Source organism: Cydia fagiglandana, chromosome 26, assembly GCF_963556715.1.
Source record: "Cydia fagiglandana chromosome 26, ilCydFagi1.1, whole genome shotgun sequence".
Classification (NCBI taxonomy): Eukaryota; Metazoa; Arthropoda; class Insecta; order Lepidoptera; family Tortricidae; genus Cydia; species Cydia fagiglandana.
The window spans coordinates 10,525,277-10,549,099 of NC_085957.1; the positions used below are offsets into that span (position 1 = coordinate 10,525,277).

At 38.3% G+C, this 23,823-nt stretch overlaps 2 protein-coding genes across 3 annotated transcripts; both read right to left on the reverse strand.

The window, feature by feature from the left end:
• Window positions 1–3,123: 3,123 nt before the first annotated feature.
• On the reverse strand, window positions 3,124–5,405 carry LOC134677693 (uncharacterized). 2 transcript variants are annotated; one of them, XM_063536157.1, is made up of 4 exons: window positions 5,167–5,405; window positions 4,384–4,509; window positions 4,080–4,241; window positions 3,124–3,506 (listed from the first exon to the last, which is right to left on the reverse strand). In XM_063536157.1, the coding sequence occupies exons 2-4, from the start codon at window positions 4,495–4,497 to the stop codon at window positions 3,300–3,302; spliced, it is 483 nt and encodes a 160-aa protein (XP_063392227.1). In that variant the 5' UTR covers window positions 4,498–4,509; window positions 5,167–5,405; the 3' UTR covers window positions 3,124–3,299. The 2 variants fall into 2 exon arrangements, with proteins under 2 accessions (XP_063392227.1, XP_063392228.1); XM_063536158.1 differs by lacking the exon at window positions 5,167–5,405 and having other exon boundaries at window positions 4,384–4,662.
• Window positions 5,406–14,392: 8,987 nt separating this feature from the next.
• LOC134677448 (uncharacterized) lies at window positions 14,393–23,561 on the reverse strand. The gene is made up of 6 exons (XM_063535922.1): window positions 23,436–23,561; window positions 21,492–21,596; window positions 20,549–20,610; window positions 18,539–18,651; window positions 17,669–17,757; window positions 14,393–14,738 (listed from the first exon to the last, which is right to left on the reverse strand). Exons 1-6 carry the CDS (start codon window positions 23,461–23,463, stop codon window positions 14,407–14,409), a joined length of 729 nt encoding a protein of 242 aa, XP_063391992.1. The 5' UTR covers window positions 23,464–23,561; the 3' UTR covers window positions 14,393–14,406.
• Between the last annotated feature and the right edge of the window lie 262 nt (window positions 23,562–23,823).

A 23,823-nucleotide genomic window follows, 5' to 3' on the forward strand; every position in this document is an offset into this window, starting at 1 on the left:
ATGTTATGTGACACGCATATATTGTTGTCATTCTGACAACATAAATGTTGTCTATTTGGCAACGGACGGTGTTACTGTAGCGATACATTGTGAGACACACTAAATATATTGAATATATTAATATAAATATATTAATATATTCAATATATCGTCAGGTGACAAGCAAAAGTCACTAAAAAACAATTACTAAAAAAAGAAATAAACAAAAATCGACCTTCTTTTAGTACTAATATGGTTCACTATGGCTATGAACTTGTGGTGGTAATTAGTGAGTTTTGCTTGTCACCTGGCGATATTATGTGTGTCGCACAATGTATCGTTACAGTGACACAGCTCCGCTGCCAAATAGACAAGATTTATGTTGTCAGACTGTCAACAAGATATACGTGTCACACAACATATTGCTATAATGACACAGTTTTGCAGCCAAACCGACAACATTTTTGTTGTCAGAGTGACAACAATATATGCGTGTCACACAACATATTGTTATAGTGATACAGTTATGTAGCCATATCGACAACATTTATGTTGTCAGAGTGACAACAATATATGCGTGTCACACAACATATTGCTATAGTGATACAGTTTTGCAGTCACAGATCTGCTGTAAAATTGACAACATTTTTGTTTTCAGAGTGCCTCTTAACACAGGTATTTGTTATTTAAAAAGAGGCGGCAACACACAATTGTATAAGTAATTCTAAAACCGAATAAACATTTTTTCATTTTCATTTTTAATTTTCAGTGACAACAATATTATATTATGTGTGTCTCACAATGTATTGCTACAGTGACACAATATACCTATATTATGTGAGAGCAAGCTACTTTTTAATATGCCAGCAACTGTAATTAATACCAATAACATGTTGCTAAGCTGTCCACACTGATCTGTAAACACAGCATTTAGTTAGCTATTCCAACAAATCTGTTGGTGCTACCCTATCAATAGTCACTCACTCTTCAGACTGTCATCATAGCGATGAGAAAAAGGCAGCTTAAATTATAAAATGTATGAAAAAGTATTCTTCTAAAATCATGCAAGTTGTTTAGTTTTGTGTTATGCCTTAGATATGAACAATACTTAATACATTTTTTTTTAATATATACTTTCGAAAATAGCATTATTCATTAAGGTACCTAATAAACTTTTTAAATCTGACAGATAAATAACAAACACTAAATAGCCTTTAATCCTGAATGAGAGCCTGAATCTACATTATCAGACAGTGAAATAAACAAAATATATATCTTGCAATATTTTAAAGGATTATTCATAATTTTAGCTGCCATTTTTTTATTGCTATAGCTATAACAGCGCTTTCTGTTCATGGATACAACTACTAGCGCAGACAAGCGGAAGTCTCTTTCTAGCAGAAGAAGATAGAAAGAGAATTCCGCTTGTAAATTGTAACTTACAGTATATTAACCTTATAATATCGGCCCCTGAAGACGTTTGGTAAGGTAGGCACAACTGGTTAGTTGCAATAGATAGCTAAAATACTATGTTTACAGAGTTGACAGCTTAAAACAACGCGACGTTATGTAATGACTAAAACAATTACTTACATTACTAGAAACTATTTAAATAAAACAATTAATTGGCGGTGATTAAAAAGAAATTTGCCCTCGATGTTTATGATAGGAGGGAAATGCAAAAATAGTGAATAAAACATTAACTTGTACATTCATGTGTATTTATTTCAAAGATACTTTTACTAATCACTAAGTAATTAAGTAACAGCAGTTGAGGCTCCAGGCCTCTAGAAAATAACATAACATGGTCCTTTGTTACATGTACCTACCTACAATATTACCGACCTCAAATAACAGCACATTCAAAAATAAAAAAAGCGTTTTTTGGACCACTCTAAAGTCCACATAGATAATAATAATTATTTTCTTTATTAAGGCTCCGGCACACTAAAAAGCAAGGCAGAAACAGCGCGGGGTGGCGCAGTTTGAGAGCTGAGCTGAGTTGAGCGACTTGCGACGGCGGCAGCGACAACCATAGGTGGGAACGAAAGGTCCGATCGCTGTTTCGCTCCAACCTATGGTTATCGCTGCCGCCGTCGCAAAGCACTGAATGTCGTGGCCGAGCCGAAAGGGTTGTTGCTAATTGAAAAACAACGGAAACGTATGAGCTGAGTGTCAGCTTTAGTTTATTTAGAACATACATTTGCGTTATTTTCCGGATTGGGTTGAAGTTATACAATGACGTCAATGACCCTGTGGGGCCGCGCAAACTGTCATAATGGCTGTAGTAAAGCGGGTCAAACGCGGTTGCGGACAGTTGCGCTTTTAAGGGTTGATTTCCTGCTAACGCTGGTATCGGTCAAGCGTACCAATAAACAATGTTGTAGGTATGGGACACCGCACAGCGATACTCATGTCTGCGCGGCAGATCTATCAGCGTCGCTTTGCGGCGTCTCATAGAGCATTGTGTTTATTCCTGCATGTGACCGACGCGTCAGAGACCAACATCAGCGTGTATAGGAGGAATGTTTTATTAGTACAGCGGTGAAACTGCTTTCAATATGCCGGAACCTTTAATCGGAACAGTAACAGTAGTAATGAGTACACTTAATTACATTACAATGGCTTACGCAAAAAACATATTTCATAGTCAGCCCACCATGCCTCATATTGATGAGATTGCAAGGAAAATGATAATGCATAGTGTCATAATCAAGATATATGGGCTCATCTTCGGAAGGAGCTTCTTGATCACGGTATGCAAAGTAATGATCATCAAAGTTGTAACTTATTTATGATAAAAAGCCATGTGCTTCCTCAACCGAATAAAACTGCCAAAGGAAGTGTTGCATAACGCACAAGTAGTCATTTTCCTTTTTTCTACAATATTCGTGCAAAGAAGTGTAGCTGCTTTATCCCCTTGGACTTCAAGAACGCCGTGTTAATGTCAACGCAACTGTATCAAGCTAGGTATTATCAAATATGGTTTATTAGTAAATTAGTTTAATGGCGCGAGACACTTATCAAAAGGCGTTCAAAAGTTTAATCAAGCGAATTTAATAGCGAAAGTAGTTCTCTTAATGGAACTCCTTCAGAGTCAAACTTAAATTTCATCTTAAATATGGCCCGTTGGGTAAACATCCAACAAGGTGCAGCTACCTTAGGGTACGCTAAGTCCAATGCCCAGTATAAATTATACGTCACCTTTATAGTCTCACAAATGGTGGATACTTGATATCTTAGCCCTCCAGCAGTGGTAACAATTTCATACCTGTGTATATTAGCCCATGAAGGTCCGACCGCAAGATGTATGGTTGATTCTATGCCTTTTGAGAGGTTGAATGCCTCTTGTTGAGGGCAATATGTGGCAATCTCTGACGCTGCTGCAACGCGCGCCAGGAAACCAGTGCTTGCCTCGTGCCTTGACAGCCTCCACACTTTTTTTTTCGGTACTGCGATAGTGTGCATTTGCCGGAGCAAAGCAACAATTCCCAGCAACGCGGTTGAATTTGCTTGTTCCTCACCAACTGCAAAACAATCAAATGCAACCATTTATAATACATTACTTATACATATATTATGACCAATAGCTTAACTTTAATGCTGGGCTGGGAGACAAACATAAACATAGAATGTTCCAGCTGCTTTTTTTCCCGGGCATACCTACTGTAAAAATCAGTAAAGGGACATGGATTGGACCGTGGGTGATAGACTGATAACCTGTCACCGCGTGCCGATTTTGATGATATCATAAGCCTCAAAACTTTGTCAAAAGTGGCATGATGTGACCTCTAACGCTCTGTCTACCACTCTACCTCATCCGGGAATATAGGCGTGATTATGTGTGTGTGTGTGTATGAGCATTCAATATGGAAAATTTAGTTTATATTTATAGTTCACAATCCTATTGTGAAAATTAAAAATTCCATAATCACAAAAATTACCAAAATATCGCTTAGGGGACACTTGGACTCGGACTTAGCTGGCAACGTTGCGTTTTTGGTGATTTCAAGACTGAAAAGTGTTTTAATAAAAATAAAAGGCAGATTTTCCATTTTAACGCGGAATATCCTCTTAAGACTAATGAAAACAGTTTTTACCTTTGGTTTGAAGTATCCTTCCCTATTATAATCTTGCAACGCCTGTGGAGGCTGTGGAGGCTGTGGAGGCTGCACAGGTGTGGCCGGTATCGTAGGTGGTTGCACAGGTGTGATCTGTTGTATAGTGGGCTGTACACTTGGTCTGATCTCTAATGGAGTACCCTGAAAAAAAAATTGTTAGGTAGGTACAGTCACCGGCAGAAATATCTGCCAAGCTGTTCAAATGATTTAAAATCTTTACCCACCTAATTTCCGTTACCCACCCAGAATTCTTTTTTTAAGGATTAAGATTCAAAATACATACCTCAAGAGTTCCATTTGGTCCTAGAATTAATATACTTTGCCTTTCAGGCAAAGCTACTGGCACTGGGCTGCTGCATGCGCTGGACCTTGGAGAGAACAGTACGGGGTCATTCATAAAAGGGGCGTTCTGAAAAAAGAAACAATTTTAAGAATTCTGTATTATGCTTCCCTCCTCCTCCTCGCGTCGGTTTCCTCAATGCTGAGGGTCGTGACCATCTCGTCGAAATAGTTTTGTGTGGACCACTCGGCGCCACACACTTCTATCTGCTGCCTCGTGAAGAGCGTCGTGTATTATGCTTAAAGAACTTTATTTTCTCAAAAGAAATTGTACATTTCATTTCATGAGAATATATACTTACTACATATACGTACTACTACAGACTAACAAATGAACTACAAAACTATAGCTGCTACGGAAAAGCTTCAATAATAATACTACTATTTCAGTGAACGGTTTAATAGCGAAGAGCCTCGACCAACATCTTGAGAGACTCTCGCTAGGTGGTTGGATCAAGGGACAGATGCAGAAGGCGGTGATCTTGGACACGGCGCGGATAGTCCGCCGGTTCCTCTCTCTGCGGCCCTGACCACCGGTAGCTTGGGCCTTGCCCCGCTGCTGGCGGCACCCTAGGTTAAGTTTTTTATAATGTGTATATGTATTTTTTATTGTTTTGTAAGTGTTTGTATATTTTACGTTTATATTCATATTATAAAAACCTAGCCTAAGACGAATGATGAATAAAGAGATAATACTACTATTTAACTACTAAAAAAAATTACCAACTTTTTGTCTAATTTTCTCTAATGAAGATCTCAGTCTTATTTTGTCTGCAACTTTTGTTGTCAGTTCAGACAACTCTTCATCATTTGCTTGCAGCAAAAAATCAAGTGTCACTCCCTCCTCTGAAAGCAAGATAAAGTTCAGTTAAATCGCTACAGAAACAACATTAACTAGTTAATAGTTACCTTTGTCGATATAAATAAATAAATATTAGGGGACTTCTTACACAGATCAACCTAGCCCCAAAGCAAAGCTTGTACTATTATGGGTGCTAGGTGACGATATAATTATGTACATAATTATATAGATAAATACATACTTATATACATAGAAAACATCCATGACTCGGGAACAAATATCTGTGTTCATCACACAAATAAATGCCCTTACCGGGATTCGAACCCAGGACCATAGGCTTCACAGGCAGTGTCACTACCCATTAGTCCAGACCGGTCGTCATCATCACCGAAACGACAATACAATATGTTATACATTGCTACAGAAACAAGGTTTAGTTAGTAAATATGTACCTTTGTCGATATGACAATAGTTTTGTTGGATCGACAAATTATGGTCAAAAGTGCGACGCAATGTGTTTGAAAACTTTGGAACCCATCACCTTGGAGTCTTGGTATATTATACTCCAAGTTCAGATCCACATCTTTGTACAAAACAATAGCACGGTGGTCCTGCTCATAGAGGTAGCCAAAATAATGTGCTCTGGACTGACGGCCGTCATATTTACACACGGCTACACATCAAGTTTTATTTTAACACGCCTCGTGTTTTCACACTTTGTGTCGCACCTCTGCTGGTTATATTTTGATTTGTGGCCATGTATACAGACATGAGTACACAAAATAACACTCAATCACCCCAAAGACCCGATCCGACCCGATCGAACGCAGTATGTTTTAGCAGAAAAACGAGAATGGTCTTGATGATCCGTTGAAAAGTTAATGCGTGAATAAAAGAGTAACAAATAAACTTAAAAACTCACTTTCATATTTATAACATTCATAAGAATAAATAAACACTTACCCACCATACGCTGCGACAAATGTGTCAGCCCGGCACTGTTAAGAAAACTAGTTATGTCCATTTTGCACTTTTCATAATAAAATCACTTTACTTGGTGATCGAATCGTAGCACTAAGTAATATAGGCGCGCGTCCATTCTCTACCGTTGACATTCGTATTTGAAGACAAAAAAACTAAACGAAACGACAACATACATACCCCTTACCCCGTACCCCGCCCGTGCCCGCGAGTTGCCATTTTCACAAAGTTAGTTTCGGTAGGTTGTCGAATTGACAAATTAAATTTGTGACGAATTAAATCTTGTACACTCGCGTAAAATTATCGCAAATGCATTAAAAAAATCAATTTTTCCAATGTGCTCAGAAATGTTCTCCGTATTTTAGCAAAAATAGTACGGGAAATTCTTCTTTATTGTAAAACTCAAATAAAAAAAAAAACTATTACTGTCCTGTTTTAGCGGACGGGAAATAAAAAACAATACAGTAATATTAACTTAATAACAACTTATCTCATCCGTGTTCATACAGCTTATATTGCACAATTATTATTTTTTATTGCATAATTAAGTATAGTTGGTCAAACCAAATTGTCAGTAAATAAGAACAAAAAATACTATACTCATCCTTTTCTTTTGGGTGCTAATACAAGACAAAGGTAGTATGAATCTCTCTGTCTATCTTTGAAATGCGGCAGTCCTTTGACAAACTAAAGCTGGTCAAGCAAATCTTGTCAGTAAAAAAAGGCACGAAATTCAAAGTTTCTATGGGACGATATCCCTTCGCGCCTACATTTTTCAAATTTGCCGCCTTTTTCTACTGACAAGATCTGCTTGACCAAGTATATTATATATTAAATGGTACTGAATTGAATGGCAGAATAAGTTTGTGCCTTTAACGTTTAAAAAATAATTAAAGAGGGAAATTGTTTTTGACATTTTTGATGTAAAGGTTCGATTTGAGTGATGCTCGATTGAGTAATCGACTTCACTCATGATTAAGAAATGCAATAACCGGCCAGACTTCAGAGCCCATCAACGTGCACACTAGCACCACTGCTAAATAATCGTGATTATTTAAATTTAACGAAAGATCTGTTGCTGGATTCGTCAATCTATGCGTCCAAAGTTAAAACGGCCGTTTTTGTTTTGAGTTCCTAGATCGACGAATCCAGCAACATAAAACCTAGTCTGATGTATTCAAAAGATATTTAAATACAAAATACAGTACGTAGCGGCCCCCTTTTTTTAAATATCTTTCGTTAAATTTAAATAATCACCATTATTTAGCAGTGGCGCTAGTGTGCACGTTGATGGGCTCTTCATAACCGGTTTCAGTTACGGTTATGCCCGAAAAATAATCGTTTATAATCGTTTACGGTTATTCTCGAATCACGACAAAAAATGATAAACTTTATTACAATAATATAATTACAAAATTACGACAATAAATGTACAGTATTAAGGAATGTGAGTGTAAGTCTTCGTTTTTAGGGTTCTGTACCCAAAGGGTAAAAACGGGACCCTATTACTAAGACTCCGCAGTCCGTCTGTCTGTCCGTCGGTCTGTCTGTCCCCAGGCTGTAACTCATAAACCGTGATAGCTAGACAGTTGAAGTAGGGTATACAACAAACTTGATTTATTTGCCGTTTTCTGCCTAATGGTACGGAACCCTTCGTGCGCGAGTCTGACTCGCACTCGGCCGGTTGTAATTATTTCATAACGCACACAAAATACAGTAAAAGTTAAAATATGACCTTGGACGTGATACAATATTCAATCAAAATATGTATTTTATAAATAGGGAAGTAAATTTGGTACATTTTCGTTAAGTACACGAATGACAAAAATTATAGTCACAGGTGTCACAGCCAAAAAAGAAGATAAATTCATAGAATTTATAACCGAAAATAACCGTAACAACCGGTTATTCGAGTTTCGTGCTTAAATTGGTCGTAAACTTATATGTTGTTAAAATCTTGTTAAAGTCTTGATTTGAAGTCGAGTGTACCTACCTTAGTAACGTTCGCAGCAACAAAGTCTAACTTCAATAAAATACACTGCTTTGTTATAAAAACTAAGTCATATTTGAATATAATAACAATGGCACTTTGTTAGTGCAATAAAAGAAAATCACCTAGTTTCAGCAACAAGGTTGGGCTATGATTAAATTACAGAGTGATATTGTAACTGGAACAAACAAAAACATTTTGTGGAAGCAACAAATCGTTTTATTTTAAAAATGAGCAAAGTGATGTTGTAAGAACAACAAAAGATAACTGATTTGTTGTAAAAGCTAAATCTAACTTTAATAAGTTAGCAAGGCACGTTGTACATGCAACAAAGGATAAAATATTTGCTCCAGCAACAAGGTAAAGCTTTGATATCATTGCAAAGTGATATTGTAACTGGAACAAAAAAAAACATTTTGTGGCAGCGACAAATCATTTTAGTTTAAAAATGAGCAAAGTGATGTTGTTAGAACAACAAAAAATAACTGCTTTGTTATATAAGCTAAATCTAACTTTGATAAGTTAGCAAGGCACGTTGTACCTGCAACAAAGGATAAAATCTTTGCTCCAGCAACAAGGTAAAACTTTGTTAACACTGCAAAGTGATATTGTAACTGGAACAAAAAAAAACATTTTGTGGCAGCAACAAATAGTTTTAGTTTTAAAATGAGCAAAGTGAAGTTGTTAGAACAACAAAATATAACTGCTTTGTTATATAAGCAAAATCTAACTTTAATAAATTAGCAAGGTACGTTTGTACCTGCAACAAAGGATAAAATCTTTGCTCCAGCAACAAGGTAAAACTTTGATAACATTGCAAAGTGACATTGTCACTGGAACAAACAGAAACGCTTTGTTGCAGTAACAAGCCACGTGTTTTGATAAAACAGCAAAGTAGTTTGGTCGCTACGACAAAATATAGATGCTTTGTTGTAGAAGCTAAGTCTAACCTTGATAAATTAGCAATATTATATGAAGGCCATGACAAAGGAAACATAGGTTGTTCCGGTAGCAATGTAAATATTGTTACCGATACAATAAACTGTTGATTTACGGTTAGCAATAAAAAAGTTGTCGGTGGCAATAAGCTCGTTTTGTTTTCGCCACAAAGCTTATTGCTCTTACAACAACAAAAAAAATGACAAAGCATTTATTGTGCTTTGTCAGCCGATTTTTCTCTCAGTGTATAACCTACCTATAACCTATCGTGTGTACTAGCGCTTGTCTGCGACTTTTTAGGGTTCCGTACCCAAAGGGTAAAACGGGACCCTATTACTAAGACTTCGCTGTCCGTCCGTCCGTCCGTCTGTCACCAGGCTGTATCTCACGAACCGTGATAGCTAGACAGTTGAAATTTTCACAGATGATGTATTTCTGTTGCCGCTATAACAACAAATACTAAAAACAGATTTAAATGGGGCTCCCATACAACAAACGTGATTTTTGACCAAAGTTAAGCAACGTCGGGAGTGGTCAGTACTTGGATGGGTGACCGTTTTTTTTTTGCTTTTTTTTGTTTTTGTTTTTTTTTTTGCATTATGGTACGGAACCCTTCGTGCGCGAGTCCGACTCGCACTTGCCCGGTTTTTACCGTATAAGTAGCAACACTAAAGATTCAAAAATTGCAAAGTACCTAACCTCATGAAATCTTCTCGTCAACTATGTCCATAGATAGGTTTGTTTCTTTCTGATTTGTTAGGAGTGGCCACAATTACTATGTAGTGGCCAATAATTATAGTGAATGCTATACAATAATATTAAACATTCTTTCACCCAATAACCTAGTTCATTTTAGATTCCATCAACTCTCAATAGCCCTTACACCCGGGTGCTGCCTCTGCGTGCGTCCCATGACACTGGCAAGGGCAGCAGCCGCTCGGTGTACCCCTTACATTTCATTGTGTCAAAAGGGCCTCTACGTGTTGGATTCGGTTCCGCGCACGCCTCCATAAGGGCCGGAACACCATTGTCCAGTGATGGGAATAACATTCTTAAATACCTACTAAAAATCCTTATTGTCTGAACATTCTAAAATACTAATATTCTCTAGAGGCCTAGTGGATCTGGGAGCAGTAGACCTCGTGAAGCTCCGCCTTTTTGAAATATTTCTAAAAACTAAAACATGCCATGTAACTAAAAGTGTAATTTAATTAATTATTTGTTTATTTACAAAAATGTGAAAACATAACATTGGTCTTTTTTTTGTAGCCCAAAAAACACAATGACAACGGCCACTTAGATAAAAAACATGTTACATAAATAATTTAGGTTGATGATTAAGCTACACGTTACTTCTTGAATTATGTGAATCCGATAATAAATAAGTAAACTACGATGATTATACCGCGGGCGCGGCGCAGCGAACCGCGCGCGCTCGGTTACTTGGAGGTGCGGGCGCGACTGAGAATGCAGTGCTGTATATCAAAAACTACCTAACATTTTTAAACGAGTGATATATCAAATGAAAGATATTTAAATAACCAATAAAACGTAGTTATAAACTGGAGCTTGTCATCTTATACATAAGTATAAACATAAAATAAAAATCCATAGAAGTATTCACTTTACTTTTATATTTAAAAAATAACGATTATTAGTGAGACTTATCGAAAATAATTATCAGTCATGTTATTAAGCATAAGTATCCTGGCAAGCGATATCTCTATACTTACCTCAGCAAATAAAAATTAAATAAATAAACCTTAATAGGTACAACCTCCGCCAAACTGTATAACAGTTTGTTGGTAGAAATAGGCTCCTCTCTTTACATACTGTTTTAGGCTATTTTACTTATTTAGGTATTTAAACTATAAGTTACAAATATAAGTTCAATATAACATGACATTCTTTAACTTAAGTTTATCCTAGCTTCATATTGTTTCAACATGAGTTTTTTTTAAATTTAGACTTAAATACATTTTTGCTGGTGCTTTTCCTAATATTTAAGGGTAAGTATGTTGTTATAGATTTTAGGAACGGAAAAATTTAATGTTGTAGGTGTGGTGTACGGACGCCCGGCCGGAAGCAGACGGGCTGCTAATCACGTGTAGCGTCCTTTCAGCCCAATTCCCTGAGGTTGGAGCTGCAGGTTACTGTCCCAGCGGCATTTCCACACCATTCTCCTCAAATCTTTTTGTTTTCCTGCAGAACAGATGACATCTTTAAGTTCGACGTCCTTTAGTTCGTTTTCTTTCAGTGTGTCTCTAACCGAATGTATTATATCGCGGTGCCACATACATAATACATTCTGCTAGTAAGGTAGTAAGTGTAAGCTAGTCTCCTCCTTACCACAGTGTAGACAGGAGGTGGCTCTACTACCATTATCTTAAGAGGTCTGTTAAGGGTGTTATGACCAGTAATGATACCCGTCAGTAGTCTCAGACTGCTCTTACCTAGTTTCAAAAGATACCTGATTCTCCTGTGATCTATACCTTTAGTCATCATCTTCGACTGTGCTTCCATCCCCATCCATTTACCTTTTCTGTGACTCCTTTCGTAACTTTCGCTGACATAGGCAGAGCCGGTTCCGGGCCCATTATATTCCGTCTCCGCCTCCATCCTCGCCAACAAATAGCAATCGCAGTTTGCCGAGGAATATAATTTGTGACAAAATTGTTGTGTATTTCATGATAAATAAAATACTTGCTCTCCCAGTTTAGGGATCACTATGCTAGTTTCGTTGAGCTTCTTCTTGAGCCATTCGTAAAGCAGATGGTTGTCGGGTGTCTGACTTCCACCTTCCAGTTGTCTCTCTTTACTATATTGTACCCTGTATTTCTTATTTATTATCTCCTGCCTTATTTTTATTAGGTCGGTATTGGCCATCAACATCTCAAATTTTGATAGTGCCTCTCTTTGTATCAGCGCGTGTCTCTTGTCCACGTAGCTTCTCCATTCCTTACATGCTTTCATTTTATAGCACTGTTCAGTAGCTCTTCTCCACCCCATTCCAAGCTACAAACCTAGCATTACCTCCAATTGCATGTGTCGGGGTAGTACATATCACCGCCTTGTAGATCCAGCGGATTTCTACTTCTCTCGTGTCGAGGTTTCTCTAAAACTCTAAACAGTGGATGCCCAGAAAGCAGCGGTGCTGACAGCCCTGACCGTCGCGTCCCTCAGGTCAGATTCCGGGCATTGACATAGTATTCTTATGGCTTTTGCCGTCTGCTCCTTGATGTGAGTTTTGTATCTGATCTGAGCGTACTGTGTAGAGTAACTTCCAGATATTTCAGTTCATTCACAATTTCTAGTTGTATACCTTGCATCTTTATGGATTTCATCTCTTTTATTCTTCTATTAGCGAATAACACTAGCTTTGTTTTCGACGGATTGAGATACAGTCCTCTCTCGCTATACACGTATCATTATATCTCTTACGACCTTAAAAACCATCCCACTCACTAGTAACACTCCGTCGTCAGAGTAAGCCTGCATGTACATACCCCCCCCGTTGAACTCTTTCACCATTGAGTCTAGCAGTAGGCACCACATCAGTGGGGACAGACACCACCCTTATGGGAACGAACCCTCTTTTTGGACTAATTGTTTAATCTCTAATCTCAGCTGGGAGGCTACTTTCGACTTCGAGCCTTGACAATTAGTGTACTCAAATATATCTTGTGATGATAAATCAAATAACAGTTTACGTCAAAACGCCGTAAACTGTTTTTAGTCACATTTATTAGATTACTATTTCTATGCTTGGCATATAAATCATATAACAATGAGTCCAATTGACACCGAAGTGAGTATTTTTTGGTTTTTTTATTGTTTGCTTATTTCTATATACTTATTATTAGATGAGTTTCAGTTTATAACCACGTTTTATTGGTTATTTAAATATATTTCATTTGATATATCACTCGTTTAAAAATGTTAGGTAGTTTTTGATATACAGCACTGCATTCTCAGTCGCGCCCGCACCTCCAAGTAACCGAGCGCGCGCGGTTCGCTGCGCCGCGCCCGCGATATAATCATCGTAGTTTACTTATTTATTATCGGATTTACATAATTCAAGAAGTAACGTGTAGCTTAATCATCAACCTAAATTATTTATATAACATATTTTTTATCTAAGTGGCCGTTGTCAATGTGTTTTTTGAGCTACAAAAAAAAAGACCAATGTTATGTTTTCAGATTTTTGTAAATAAAAAAATAATTAATTAAATTACACTTTTAGTTACATGACATGTTTTATTCTAAATTTCATCAGCTTTCACAGGACACCTCCTTTTTGAAAATCTGATAATAACTTGCCGAGTAATTATCTAAAATTTGAAACCCGGGACCGCCATCTTTGTGACGTCACAGTTAACCCCCCCACAGTCTTAGAAAGTGACAAGTCCTTATTTCGTACTCAGTACACTCTACCGAACACAACCATACCACTTGTCAATAGTATACTGTCCAGTCACATCGATTAGTGTTGGAGGCCCCCTGGCCGCTGTACTATTATTAGTTCTTGCATTTTTCTGATGTCTACATTGTATGTAGGTACTTTGATTTATAATTTATAATTAATGAATTATGATTGACATTTGTATTCTTGACTTGTAATTAAGTATCTTTATTAATAAAAATCACTGGTACCAGTGATGACTTACGGCTCCGAAACGTGGTCTTTCACTATCGGCCTCATCTCAAAACTCAAAGTCGCTCAACGAGCTATGGAGAAGGCTATGCTCGGAGTTTCTCTACGTGATCGAATCGGAAATGAGGAGATCCGTAGACGAACTAAAGTCACCGACATAGCCCACCGGATTAGCAAGCTGAAGTGGCAATGGGCAGGCCACATTGCACGCAGAGAAGATGGGCGATGGGGTCGAAAAGTGCTCGAGTGGAGACCACGGACTAGCAAGCGCAGCGTAGGACGTCCACCCACAAGATGGACAGACGATCTTGTTAAGGTCGCCGGAAGACGCTGGATGCGGGTCGCTTCCAACCGGCACGTATGGAGGTCCAAGGGGGAGGCCTATGTTCAGCAGTGGACGTCTTATGGCTGAGATGATGATGATGATGATGATTAATAAAAATATGAATATGAATGAATGAATATGAAGTGTGATAGTTGCGTTTCGTTCGCTACGGAGCGACAGCGATTAGCATGTTGTCTACGGGTCCTGAGAAGGTTTTTATTTAAGTTTTAAAGATTAGGTGTTTTCATTAATAAAAAACACAATTATTCAAATAATTTATTTATCCTCATAAATACCCCGTTTACCTATATACGGTTTGGACGTCCTTAAAAAGTTAAATCTTTTTACAGGAACGTCATTTTTTGGAGTGTAACGGCTCACTTTCACTCTCGGCTTAGAATACCTCTCCTCGCTCAGAACCAGAACTGGCTTCTTACGTATCTCGGGTGGACGTTCTATGCTACTTCTACTTTCTTCTTTCACTTTCTTGATCTCTTCTTCTGATTCTGAATCGTCCTCTATGTCTTCTCCTTCGTTTCGTCTCCGGAAATCTTGAAAGAAGTTGATTAATTTGATGTTTTCGTGCGAATCGAGGTTGATCGGGCGCCCTGCGTCAAAAACATACATTACTACACCTAAAACAACTAGCTACCCGGCTTCGCACGGGTAAACTTTAACTAATATTTAAACCTTCCTAGCAATGTACGAATTGCAGAAATTGCTGAAATGTTCTCGGAAATTTCAGAGAAACCTGAAAGAAACTTAGAAAGTTCTCTGTGAGAATGTTCCCATGAGAACTTTAACGTTTTGTGTAATATATTATATTACAATCCACATAACAGTAAAGCGGGCAGGCGAAATATTTAAAATGGCATGTGTATACGTCGGTCTTGACACGATTAGATTGTTTATAAAATTTAAGTTCCAGAGAATATTATTCATAGAAGTTTCGCAACTTAAGAAACTTCTCCTCGGTGCATTGCTAAACCTTCCTCAAGAATCACTTTTTTGATAAGTGAAAACCGCTTGAAAATCCGTTCAGTAGTTTTTAAGTTTATCGCGAACATAAATAAATATACACAAACAGACAGACGGACTTTGGCCTGGGCCATTAGTTTTTACGAAAGCAACTGCCATCTAACCTTCCAACCCAGAGGGTAAACTAGGCCTTATTGGGATTAGCCCGGTTTCCTCACTGCAATGTTTTCCTTCACCGAAAAGCGACTGGTAAATATCAACTAATATTTCGTAAATAAGTTCCGAAAAACTCATTGGTACGAGCCGGGTTTGGACTCGAGACCTCTACCGACCTCGACCGCAACTTAAAGTATATTATAGAATGACATTTCAATGAGTTACTGCTTTTATGCTTAGCATGGCAGAATCACATTTATTTTGGTAAGGAAGGAAGGAATGGAATGCGCTCCCGTCATCTGTATTCCCTTAGAAATATGACCTCGGTCTCTTTAAAGCTAATGTGAATAGGCTATTACTGAACCGGTGAGTTCCATCTTACGCAGCGTACTACGTAGGCGGACAACACGCGAACGCGAAGCGAAGCGATGCGGCGCGGGGTGAATCAATCCTTTTATACCTATAGAAGTGTCCTACGTGGGCGATCTCGTTGCGAACGCGAACGCATTGGGCCCGCCGCGCCGCGCCGCGTCGCGTTCGCGAGTTTTTGGCTTACGTAAGACGCAGCGTTACGCTCCCTGCCTTCACTTTCCATCAGGTGTGACTAGAGCCAATCGCCGATCAGTTTTTATAAAAAAAAAATATCCCTATTCACCCCGGTATCCTCGGTAGACAGTACCTACATATAAGTAAGTAAGTAAATACTCTTTATTGCACCACAAAGAAAAATAAAATAACAGATTTACAGTGAACATATAGTAGTGTGACTAATAAAAAATATCCATATCATTAATTACTGTTCAATTAATATGCAAATATACTGTTACATTAAGCACATTGCGTCAATGGAAGACGTTAAAATTACGTATTATTAAGTATCACTTGAATAAATACAATAAGTAATATATTTTTATACTGTTCCCTTCTTGAACATTCATGGAAGTACCTAATGTTTGCTCTTCAACAGACTACATCATCATCATCATTATAATTTAAGAGCATGGCTCTTGTCGGTGGAGTATGCGCCAGTTTTCGCGGTCCTCGGCCAGGTTCTTTAGGTCCCTGTAAGACACGATATTCGCTTTTGCTTTTAGTTGTTGTGTATAGCTTGGTCGTGGTTTTCCTCTTCCTCTCCTAGCTTCGATTTTGCCTTCTAATATAGTTTTAAAGAAAGTGTCGTGTCTTATCAAGTGACCTATCATTTCAACAGACTACGCAACACTAGAATTTAAAAGTGACTTGAACTCTATACTCCAGCGCTCTGCCATCTGAGCCACCAAGACCTCATAGCCACCAAATCTTTCGACCATATAAGTCTCAAGAGGACTAGCGACATCTACCGTAAGAGTGATACACTTCTTAAACGGCTACCGGAGTTCCAAGTTACATTGGAAATTCACCAGTTACGATGGGCTACCCATACTATTTTTTTTTTTAATTAAATTAAATTAAATAATTCTTTATTTAGGCCTGTGGCCCATAAAAAGTTGTTAGTAACAATGCCTTAGTCTATGTTAGTATACAAACATTTAAAATAACAACTAAATTACAATTAATTACAATTAATTTTTAAACTAGCAGAAACGTTTGCGAACGATGCTAATTAAGCTTAGAATATTTTTTTTAAAGTCACCCAAGTTTCACCCAAGACAGTAATTTTTCACCACACCTCGGAAAGGCTTACTTTGCACTTCAATAAGTTACATTTTATTCACATGTGATGCAAAGTAATCAAATGCAAATTTTGAGTTATTTTCTTATGTTTGCTGGTAGAATTGATTTTTACATGATGATTTTGGATGATCAATATTTAATAACATTCATTTGAATTTGATTCGGTTTGATTTTGTTTGATATTTTACATTTAATATTTGCTTTTGGTTGGTGTGGTGAAAAATGTTGTATTTCACTCGGGGGAAAATTTTGTTTAGTCTCACCCAAGACAATAATTTTTCCACTTTACATTTTGGGTCACTGAGCCAAAGAAATAAGTTTCTTTTACGGAACCTGAGAAAGTACCTTATTGTTAAGTAAAACCAAAAATATTGACTTTGCTTATCCGCGAAAAGATAACGTGCTAGTCAATCAGTGCTAACCCGTTATACTTACTTGCCGGCGTCTATATTTCCATGTTCTTATAACCCGGCAACCTTCAAATCAAGAGTGAACAGGCACCTTCTGGGCGAGCTCGCTCCGTCGTAGGCCACGTCTACGCCTCGGCTAGTCTGTGGCCATGAGTAAGCCCATTCATAATAATAAAAAAAAAAACTTGCGTGTTTTTTACATGCAATTAGCACTGATTGACTAGCACGTTATCTTTACGCGGATTAGCAAAGTAATATTCGTATTTTTGGTTTTAATTAATATTGATTTCCGCAAAGTAACTCCTGATTCCATGCACTACCTTCTTGTTCCTGGAGTCGGGCGTCCACTTGGATAAGGAACTGTAGGACATCTTTGTAACTGACACTGCTGTCAGTCTCTGATGATGTTCTGAAATGAAAGAAGAGGAAACTACGTTTTTTCAAAATGTTACCCCACGTCAGAGTAAAAGGTAAAAGCCAGTTTGAAGTTTAGTTTGCGGCGAAAAGAGAATTCTAGTATCTAGTAGCGGTACCTACTGATAATTCCGCTACTCGATGCAAGATGTCGACAAGATGAAGCGCCACCAGGCCTAGCGGTAAGAGCGTGCGACTTTCAATCCAGAGGTCGCGGGTTCAAACCCCGGCTCGTACCAATGAGTTTTTCGGAACTTAGTTATGTACGAAATATCATTTGATATTTGCCAGTGGCTTTTCGGTGAAGGAAAACATCGTGAGGAAACCGGACTAATCCCAATAAGGCCTAGTTTCCCCTCTGGGTTGGAAGGTCAGATGGCAGTCGCTTTCGTAATAACTAGTGCCTACGTCAAATCATGGGATTAGTTGTCAAGCGGACCCCAGGCTCCCATGAGCCGTGGCAAAATGCCGGGATAACGCCAGGAAGAAGAAGATGCAAGATGTCGACTACGAAAATAATAGTCGTTTTGGGATCAAAACTGATGTATGGATGCGTGGAGTGTTATGTGTAACTCTTATCAACATCATAATTTAAGAGCATGGCTCTTGTCGGTGGAGTATGCGCCAGTTTTCGCGGTCCTCGGCCAGGTTCTTTAGGTTCATGTAAGACACGACATTTGCTTTTGCTTTTAGTTGATGTGTAAGTCTATTCTTACTATATTTCTCTGATAAAAGCTAAAAATATTTAAATTTATTCTTGACTAATATTACCGTACCCTCGGTTTCTTTCCTTCGTCTTCCGATAGTCCTCGAAGACCTCAGGTTCATTGATGAACACGACAATTGGGGACGAATCAAGGTTCAGTCTTGTTCGCTCCTTATCAGTTACCTGTTAACATAAATCTTAAATACTGTACCTCTAGCCACAGAATAAATAATAGTATTAGGTACTACAGAAGACTCACTCTCTAACAAAACGCGTCTGTTACGATCATGACAGATATGGCCGCTAGGTGGCGACAGCGCCACGCGTGGCTTAGGGCAAACCCCTAAATTGGGGCCGAACGGATGTACTTTTAGCTACCTGTAGCAAAGCGACGAATTCGCGGAGTGAGCCACGCCTGCTGTAACACAGAATCCATACTATCCATACTTTAATATATATATATTATTAATATTATAAATTATTATTATATATTCATTTATTTAATCTTTCTTCTTAGGCTAGGTCATTTACAATATGAATATAAAAGTAAAATATAAAAACACTTACAAAACAATAAAAAAAAAGATATAAACACATTATAAAAAACCTAACCTAGGGTGCCGCCGGCAGCGGGGCAGGGCCCAAACTGCGGGTGGTCAGGGCCGCAGAGTGAGGAACCGACGTACTATACGCGCCGTGTCCAAAATTACCGCCTTCTGCATCTAACCCTTGATCCAGCCACCCAGCGAGAGTCTCTCTAGGTGTTGGTCGAGACTCTTCGCTATGAGACCGTTCGCTGACACGACTAGCGGAACAATGATCGTCGAATCAACATCCCACATGGCGGTTATCTCGTGAGCCAAGTCTAGGTACTTACTGGACTTGTCCTTCTCGGCCTTCACGAGATTCTCATCATGGGGGATGGTGATGTCAACGAGCACGGCCCGACGTTGCGGTCGATCTATTATCACAATATCAGGCTTATTGGCTACAATAGTCCTGTCAGTGATGATAGATCGATCCCAATAGAGCGTGGCACGACCATTCTCGAGAACAGGCGCAGGTGAGTACTTGTAGTACGGTACTTCGCGGTCCACAAGGCCATATAGAAGGGCAAGTTGCTGGTGAATAATCCTGGCTACGAGATTATGTCTGTGCAAGTACTCGCCGTTAGCAAGATGAGAACAACCGGAAATGATATGCCTGAGTGACTCTCCGGGACGGCGGCATGCCCGACAAATGTCGACCGTACCGTCCTTCAGGATATATTTCCGATAGTTGTTCGTCATCATCACTTCGTCTGCAATTGCACAGGCAAAACCCTCGGTTTCTCCGAAGAGGTCCCCGAATCGTAACCAGTAATTATTAATATCTCCGTTACAAACTCTCGGGTTTTTAAGCCCGGTCATTTATAAGGCGTGCGTGGGGATATAGATCCAACACGTAGAGGCCGTTAGGAGAGCTTTGATGTCATGTAGAATATTATTAATAATATTATAAAAGCGAAAGTGTGTCTATCTGTCTGTCTGTTACTTCTTTACGCTTAAGCCGCTGAACCGATTTAGTTGAAATTTGGTATAAAGATAGTTTGAGTCCCGGGGAAGGACATAGTATAGTTTTTATGTCGGAAATCATTCCTGAAGAGAGTACAAAGGGGGGTGAAATTGAAAGGGTTAGTGAATTGCCTAATAATTGAAGTAAGCAATGCGCTAATTGAATGATTGCTATTAGCATTATCCAGGCGCTATACCTACTTTAGCTGCTGTCACTAATTCCACGCAGACGAAGTCGAGGGCAAAAGCTAGTAAACAAAGAACGCGCGTTCCAAGGGTTCCGTACATAAGTCCGACTCACGCTTGACTGCACATATCTAATAGGTTTTCCTGTCATCAGATCTATAGGTAAAGTACTACTTTGTGTATATTTTTCAAAATTTTAGGCCCAGTAGTTTCAGAGATAAAGGGGGGGGGGGGAGAGGATGGTCGGACAGACGGACAGACGCACGAATGATTCTATAAGGGTTCTGTTTTTTCCTTTTGTAGAGGTACGGAACCCTAATAAGTAGTGCTAGGACACTTACTTCAGCAGTCCTCGGTGAAAGTCTCCTTTCAACGCTGTCTTCAATATATTCCATGTCTATTGCTAGAAAAAAATATATACACCGGGTTTTTATTGAATTCCGTTAACTTCGGGGTATGGTTATTAAGTATGTTTAAGACAACTTAAACCTAAAACTAATTTAAAAAAATATATTGTTTTGCTTTTTTTTTGTAAAAAAAAATAAGGCACCTTCTGGGCGAGCTCGCTACATCGTAGGCCACGTCTACGCCTCGGCTAGTCTGTGGCCATGAGTAAGCCCATTCAAAAAAAAAAAGTTTAAAAAGTAATTAAATGTAGCATAATTATAGCGTTGTTGTAACACGGGCATTACTTTTAACTAGTTTTAACTCAACCAAACAATTGAAATCTGTGACACATCAATGTTATTTCGAACATCGATAGACCGATATTGTACTTAAGACGAAACAGGAGCTGAGTTTTAAATATTTTAGGTAAATATACCCGTCTCGCTAACGTAAGTGGCTCCTAAAACTAGTGCGATAAGGACAAGGCGAAAAATCCTGCGTAAAAATGTCAAAAATCGCGGTTGCAGCGAGATTGATTTTGATAGCCAACGCAGTGCAAGAGAAATTATGACATATAAATAACACTTGCACTGCGTGGTCTATCAAAATCGCTGCGTACTTTTCTTGGTCTAACTCTATAGTTCGTTTTTTTAGGTTTAAATAAGGTAAACAATCTTGACGTGTCTTTTAATTGAAAAACACATTTTAAAAATAAGTTACGGCAAATATGTAACAATTATGAATCTAATACGATTATCTATATACTTCAGCTTTCATACGTAATGGTTACTGATTATTCCTGTTTTTCAAAAAGCGTTTTTCAATTAAAAGATGTCAAATTCGCTTACCTTCTCTCAAGTTCTTTCTAATGCTAAAAAAACGAACTGTAAAACTTACCAGCAGGTTTGAAGGCTTTGTTCAGCTTGTTTTCAGGAGAACTCAAGTTGGGGTTCCATTTGACCGATGGTCCTGAAGATACAGACGAGGTTGCAGTCAAGAGAGCTGGAAATTATTGATTTAATTAGGTATTTATTAAGTACTGAAATTAAAAACACGGATATATTCTTCTTCGCGTTATCCCGGCATTTTGCCACGGCTCATGGGAGCCTGGGATCCGCTTGACAGTTAATCCCGTGATATTTTTTTACGAAAGTGACTGCCATCTGACCTGAAAGGGGAGGGGAAACTAGGCCTTATTGGGATTAGTCCGGTTTCCTCACGATGTTTTCCTTCACCGAAAAGCGACTGATAAATATCAAATGATATTTCGTACATAAGTTCCGAAAAACTCATTGGTACGAGCCGGGGTTTGAACCCGCGACCTCCAGATTGCAAGTCGCACGTTCTTACCGCTAGGCCACCAGCGCTTCTATCTCCATACAACGTTGCGACCACGTTGCGACACGGGTTTGACTGGTCGTGGTCGCGGCTAACCATAGACATAATATATAGAGACGGGGTCTCAGCGAGCTGTCACTGTTGCCACTTTTGTTTAGTGTACGATTAACAATTTAACACCACCTTGCTGTAGCCATGTCGATAAAGTCATATCGATAAACTATCGACATTTCTTACAATTTTAATTTTACTTCAAAGGTTTGACAATATCTAAAATGAACAAAAACGCTTTTATTCTTTATTGTGGTTATCAGATCACAATTTTATCGTCACGCCCCAGCAGGGAACCAAGGGAAAGTTCAGATATTTAATTAAAATACATAAACACCTACTAAGATATGTGTTCCGCAATAATTGAAATATTTTATTATATTCTAATATATTTATTATTCATTAGCATTTCAATTATGTATATGTTTAACAAAGATATCGAAGCTTCAATTAATTGCTATTTCGTTCCACTGTGTAGCATTTATCGATATATAACATGATTAAAATCGACTTTTCACATCCCTAAAAGAGCACAATACACGTTTTTACGCACACATACACAGCCTGGATGCATCGAAAAAGGCAACACTTGATTTGAAGTTCACCTTGTCAACAGTATGGTTGTCCTTTTTTGACAAATGGCATTTTAAAAGAGCGAGGAGAGAGAAATGATACTAGTTGCTGCGCCGTCAAAGAGAACAGAAAAGGTAGGGGCCTTGCGGCTAACTGATGTCCCAGCAAAATGTCAAAACAGAGATTTGTGCAACTACCCAACGAAAAGTGTATGAATAGCCCCCGTCTCCATCCCCGTCTATAAATGTGAGTTAATATGTGTTCAAAACGCTAAAGTTTAAAATATTAACAGCTTTTATTGGGTCGACCTGTATGTAACTATGTAATGGAATCTAAGGTAACTAATTTTACCATCTTCCAAGGATCGTAGCGTCAATTGGCAGCTGTATGTAGTTCTGATGACAATAGGATAACATGGTACTGTCGAACTGATCTGATGATGGAGACAGGAGGTGGCAATAGGAACTCTCGACCTGTACCGTAAAATGGGGCGAGTTGGGTGAAATTTGACTTTCAAGCCTCGATAAAATTTTATTTTTACATGTGAAAACTTTATATTTTAGTTTGTATTTTATTTTGGGTACTTCCATTTCATAACGTTGACGATAAAGAGGAAAACCCACCTCACCCCGTAGTGCCTCGTATTTGGGGTGAGAGGGTTTTTCATACAAAGGTGTTTTTTTTTTATTATGCGTATTACTATAGCCCCATTTTAAATTGGAATACATTATTTTTGTAGCAGTAGCCTTAAAATCCCTTCTCACCCCCCTCTTAAACCTTCTCTCCCCATTCATAACCCAACTCTCCCCGCGAAACCTACTCACCCCGTTTTACGGTATGTAACTATGTAATTATAAATACTCTCTTGGCAAAACTTACCCAAAAAAGTATACAAAATATAATTCATATTTTACAATCTCATGATTCGGCGTGTGAATGGTGTTATTCGCTCCGGTTCTTATCGGTACGTGAAATTAAATTCACCGGTCGTAACCATAACTTTTCATATACTTCAACAATTTCAACATACTACAATCGTCTGTGACTTTGTCTCTTTATTTATTTTTCTTCTTAAGTTAGGTTGTTTATAACACGAATATTAAATTAAAAAGCACATAAAATAAGTTTTTGGCAAAAATTTCATTTTTGGTACAAGCTTTTATCGCTGACTGTACTTTTCTTACGACAGACAACTAATACTCATCGAGACAATTCTAATAACCCCTAACACAATTAGGTTACGTTGTTTCATCACAGAGTCCTTATG